The following is a 5,624-nucleotide window of genomic DNA, read 5'->3' on the forward strand; positions in this document are numbered from 1 at the left end:
TTCTCTTTCTTTCTTTCTTTCTTTCTTTCTTTCTTTCTTTCTTTCTTTCTTTCTTTCTTTCTTTCTTTCTTTCTTTTTGAGACATATTTTTGCTACAAGGTGCGTGCACTCACCAGAGAGACAGAGAGACAGAAGATGAGAAATCAACCCCCAGAGGGGATGGCCAAGCCCCAATCCCTTCTCTCCCATTCTCCTCTTAGGATTTTAGACATGCACGCACATGTGCTCAGCTTGAGTTTCAAGTTAACGGGTCCAGGACTCAAACCACAGTCAACCATATGGGAGTCCAGTGTCTTAACCACTACACCACCAGTCATGACTCTTTTGACAACCCAAAAGATCACTTTTTTGGTTTGTCTGGGCTCACAAATTCTTTTGTTTTCATTTTTTGGCAAATATTTATTTTAAAAAGATTTTAAAATTGTTTATTAATGACATGCACATCATTTACAAAGGTGAATAGGCCATTCTAGGGCATATTTAGTAAAATAGCTATTGCCTGCCTCCTGCCCTCCCTGCCACAGCCAAACTCCTTCAAGCTCAGCACTTCAACCCTTCTTCAGGCATTTACTTCCTGAAATATATGTTACTAAGTAAATTTCAAAATAAACTACTAGACTGCTTTTTGTTAATTTTTCACTTTTTGACATTGACTATGTTCTTCAAGTTATGGGAAAAAAATCCATCTCTGTTCTACTATAGCTTATTATTGTTAATATATATTATTTACTGCAGAGCCAAGTGGTGCATAATCATTGCACTTTCTTGCACAATTTTTCATTTCCCTGGCCATAATAATTGCTTCATTTTGGGGGATTGCCTTGTTTCTATTGACATTTTTTTTTACAAATTCTTATTAAATTTTCTGTCAAATTATATATTTTTTTCAAATAGTATTTGCCTGTGACCAAATCTACCTGTAATCTCATAATTTCCATTCCCCTTTGCCTTCATATACCTTCGTGGAGGTCCTATGCTCCTGTTTTCCCATGGAATGGCAGCTGGAGCCCTGCATAACTTCTGTGCTTGCGGATCCCCCTACCTCTTTTGGGTGCAGCCCCCTTTTCATGCTCCTCTTTCTTGGTTTGTACCATACCTCTTTAAGAAAAAGTGCTGAGAAGGTTCATTTTTTGAGACCCTGCATGTTTGAAAATGGCCTGATTATAGTCTCACACTTGATTAATGGTTTGGCTGAGCATAGAATTCTAGATTGAAAATCATTTTTTTCCCATAGTGCCTTGAAGGCAGTTGCTCTATTATTTTCAAGTGTCCAGTGTCACTCTTGAAAAAAATCTCATCTGGAATAAAAAGTAAAAAAAAATAAAAATCTCCTGTGGTCCAATTCCTGGCCCTTTGCATGGGACCTGTTTGCTTCTTCTTGGAAGGTGTTAGAATCATCTCTTTGTCTCTGTCGCTTGGACATTTTACAGTGAGATGCTTTGGTGGTGGTGGAGTGGGGTTCTTTCTCCCATCTACTTATCTGTTTGTTTGTTTGTTTGTTTGTTTTCAGGGCCCTGAGAGAGCCTTTTCTTTCCTTCTCTCTCTCTTTTTAGGTTTTTGCCATGAGGCTTATGCCAGAGGAGAGAGACAGAGAGAAGAAAAGTGGGAAGTCACTCCCAAGGGATTGCACCCCCCTTGCTGCAATCCCTTCTCCTCTATTTTCTTCTCAGAATTTGGGGCACACAAACACACATGCATATGATTTTCCAGGTCCAGGACTCAAACTGCAGTTGGCCAATGGGAATCCAGTTGTCTTAACCACCACACCACTTTTTGGCCCCCAGAAGGCCTTTTTGATCTAGAAACACAGACCTTATATTCAGTGAAATATTTTTTATAGTGTTTTAATAATTCTCCATCATTTTCTGTTTTTTTTCTTTTTTTTTTTCTGTCTTAGTGAAATGTTGATATGTTGAATGTTCAATTTTGCATCTTTGTGTCCTATTCTTTGTCTTCTCATTCTGCTTTTTGGGAAATATCCCCAGCTTTAGTTTGCAACTTTGCTGTTGAATTTGAGATTTTACTTTACATATCCTTAATTTTCAAGAGCTTGCTTTCTTTGTTTTTATTTTTATTTTTAGGAAGGAAGGTCACTTGCAAAGAATTCACTTTTTTTTTTTTTAACCACCAGAGTGCACATACACTTAAAGAGAGAGAGAGAGAGAGAGAGAAACAGAGAAAGCACCCCCTAATGGGGCAGAAACAGAGAAAGCACCCCCTAAATCCCTTCTTCATTTTTCCATCCTGTTAGTATTTTGGGCATGCATACACATATGCCAGGCATGCTTTCAAAACCTCTGGGGCTGGGACTTGAACCATAGTCAATCATGTGGGATCTGGCTCCCTTATCCATGATGCTACAGAACTGGCCAAGATCTCTCTTTCTTATTTTCCCATCGCTCATTTTAAAAAGAGTTTCCTGTTGTTTCATGAATCCAACATCTTATTTCTTTGAGGATATTAATTACAGTATTTTGAATTTTTTTCTTTTTTCCTGTTATTTATTTATTTATTTATTTATTTATTTTTATAGCATCTCTGTCCATCTGAGTTCCTTTTCTTTTTCTTTTTGAAAATTCATGTTCTCTTTTTTCACTTTGTAATCAGGAGTCTGGTCACCTTTGGTTGTCTGTTCACATCAAAGAGCAGGTCACTAAAGCTGTCCAGAAGCTGTGTGTGTGTGTGTGTGTGTGTGTGTATGTGCACATGTGAACAGATTTTTAAACTAAGGGGCTTAATTATAGAATAGCAGGTTGGATACCCAACCATTTTATTGAGTTACTCCCAAATAGAAGTACCTGTAAAAGCTCTTTCTGGGATCAATTGTTTTCTTCAGAGAAGCATCCCCCAGCTTCTACCCTGGGGCTGGGGAAGATGCGGGGAAGGGGTACACACCTGGGTGACAGCATTTTTTAAATCAATGGCAGAAGAGGGCAGGGGATTCCAAGTTCCGTAAGTAGACTTTCACTTAATCCTTGTTGGCATGGCACTAGTGACACCCCTGACTTCTTGAATTAGAGCTTTTCTGAGGGAAGATACTGCCCTACAGGAAAGAGGAGGAGCCCTGGGCATTGCTTCTCACAGAGGCTTAACATCACTCTCCTGTTCTCAGCATACCCTCTCTCCTGCCTTCCAAAGCAGCCCCTGCCTCCGTTCCTGACTTTTCCAGCACTGTGCACAAGATTTGTCCACTTTCAGTTGACTGCCCCTTTGGTAGCACTGGGTTTCCGGTTTCTCAGCTCTGCTAATTCCTCTATCTGCTTTCCATCTTCCAAAAATCTGTTGACATCTGTCGCCTGCTGATACCACCTCTCCCACTCACTTTGTCCTTGTCGATTGATCTCCTCCGTATGCCTTTGCTCTCGTTTCGGTGGTTTCGGTGGAGCTCAGAAGGAGCAGACATGGCGATTCTGCTGTGTGTAGCAGGAAGTTCTCTGCAAATCCTCTTCATGTTGGGTCTATGTCCTTGCCTAGTAGAGAGCTCTCCTGGGTTTGGAGTTTTGCTCATGGAGAATTTGTAAGGCTTCCTTGTCATCAAGCTCAATTTTATTTAGAAAAGTAATGGAGCCTAAATTAACATAGCCTGAGCCCAGCTTATGCTGGGATATGTATGCTTTTAAAATAAATTGTTATAATAAATTAATTATTATTTAAAATTTATTGTGTGTGCTTTTTTCCCTTAAAGCTGCACAGAAAACTTCTGGTTGATTTTTCTATGGAAGTTCAGGCTCCATATGGGTTGGGTCCTGGCTAGCCAAGTCTTTAGTGAAGTTCGGAGCTTGGGCAGGCTGGACTACATTTTCTATGGGTAACATCTAGCTAAAGAGTTAGGGTAAACAGGCTAAGGGTAAAAAGGAGTTTCATTCGAGAAAGTCAAATTGCCTTTAGGGACATTATAACTCCTTTAACATATGTGTTAATTATACTTCAAAGTGTAATTATTTTAAAAAATCATATATAGCCATTAAAGAACACAGTCTTGTCCCCTCTAACACACACACACACACACACACACACACCCAGAGGCTTTGCTTGGCAGCGTTTAAAAAGACCAGAGGGATGCAAGAGTGATGAACTTGCTGTGCTGGACTGGAGAGCTTGGGTTTGACAGCTGCTGGCTGTGCCACGGGTGGGGACCAGCACAGTGTGGGAGCCCAGGGATGGCCCTCATGGAGACCTCTCCACCCTTGCCTCCGCAGGTGCCCCCTTTCAAAGGTCTCAGCATCCTCACGCTACCTCCTGCCGCCACTTCCACCTGGGCCCCCCGCAGCCGCAGCAGCTCGCCCCCGACTTCCCGCTGGCCCACCCCGTGCAGTCGCAGCCGGGCCTCAGCGCCCACATGGCCCCGGCCCACCAGCACAGCGGCGCCCTGCACCAGTCGCTGACCCCGCTGCCCACCCTGCAGTTCCAGGACGTCACAGGTCCCTCCTTCCTACCTCAGGCCCTGCACCAGCAATACCTCCTGCAGCAACAGCTCCTGGAAGCCCAGCACCGCAGGCTGGTCTCTCACCCCAGGTGGGTGCTGCGGAACCTGCTAGGGCATGGGAAAGGGTGGGACCAGGAAGGGGTGGTGTATGGGGCGGGGCATGGGCTGGGCCCCTGACGTTTATTGTGCAAGGCCAAGCATGGCAGCAGTCACCTAACAGATCTCTCCAGGAGGTAGCTTTGGCTTCAGTTAGAGGCATTTGTCTCAGGCAGTGAGGACTACCTGAACTCCACACAGGCTCCTTCAGAAGCTTGAGGGGGACCAGCAGTTGGAGTAATGACTATGTCGCTGGACTCCCATGGAGTGGACTGTAGTTCGAGCCCTGGACCCGGTGGCTTAAACTCACGCCAGGCACATGTGAAAACAAAAAACAAACAAAAAACAACTCAGTAGCTTGTGGGTTTCCCCTGCCTAGTGCCCAGGCACAGCGTCGGGGCTGGGTGACCAGTGGTCCATGGATGCTCACTGGGCACTTTGGCATGGTAGAAGAGGGAGCAGATTTGACTAGCGGATCCCTCAGGCCCCCTCAAGCTTCCTGACTACCTGGTTTTAACACCTAAGAACCCTGTAAGAGGTGGCTGGATCCTGTCCAGCCCTCAGAGAACCACAGTATAGCTGGAGGGTCCATGAAATGAGTGGAGAGTAAAGTCAGACAACGCTCAGTGACTGGGCGTGAAGTGGCTGTGGGAGCCGGGCAAGTCCCTCCATCTTACTGAGCATCAGCTGAGAGAAAGTCGGACTACATGAGTAGTTCTCAAACTTCGGCATCAGGACTTTTCTGACATTCTTAAAACTTAATGATAACTACGAAGAGTGTCTGTTTATGTGGGTTAGGACTGCTAATGTTTACTGTATAAGGAATTAAGACAGAAAAAATTTTAAAAAATCAATTTGTTTAAAAATAATAACAAATTACTTATTTGTAAATACCAATAATATAATTTTTTAAAGAATTATTTTATTTAACTTTATTTATTTACTTGTTTATTTTAACTTGGCCAGAGAGGGACAGAGAGAGAGAGAGAGAAAGTAAGAAAGCAAGCCACCAGGTCCGGGACTCAAACCATGGTCGGTCATGTGGGAGTTCAACGCCCTTAATCACATCACTTGTTGGTCCCAACACCAATAATATAGTTTT

General features: G+C 43.3%; 1 protein-coding gene across 2 annotated transcripts in view; it reads left to right on the plus strand.

Annotated features, from left to right (window-relative positions):
- ARK2C (arkadia (RNF111) C-terminal like ring finger ubiquitin ligase 2C) overlaps positions 1 to 5,624 on the plus strand; it is a 124,071-nt gene that overhangs the window by 96,336 nt on the left and 22,111 nt on the right. For both annotated transcript variants that reach the window (XM_006144418.2, XM_006144417.2), the window contains exon 2: positions 4,200 to 4,515. In XM_006144418.2, the coding sequence (XP_006144480.1) occupies positions 4,200 to 4,515 (316 nt within the window). The remainder of the gene's footprint in view (positions 1 to 4,199; positions 4,516 to 5,624) is intronic.

The sequence above is a fragment of the Tupaia chinensis genome, unplaced genomic scaffold (assembly GCF_000334495.1).
Source record: "Tupaia chinensis unplaced genomic scaffold, TupChi_1.0 Scaffold000119_2, whole genome shotgun sequence".
Taxonomy (NCBI): domain Eukaryota; kingdom Metazoa; phylum Chordata; class Mammalia; order Scandentia; family Tupaiidae; genus Tupaia; species Tupaia belangeri.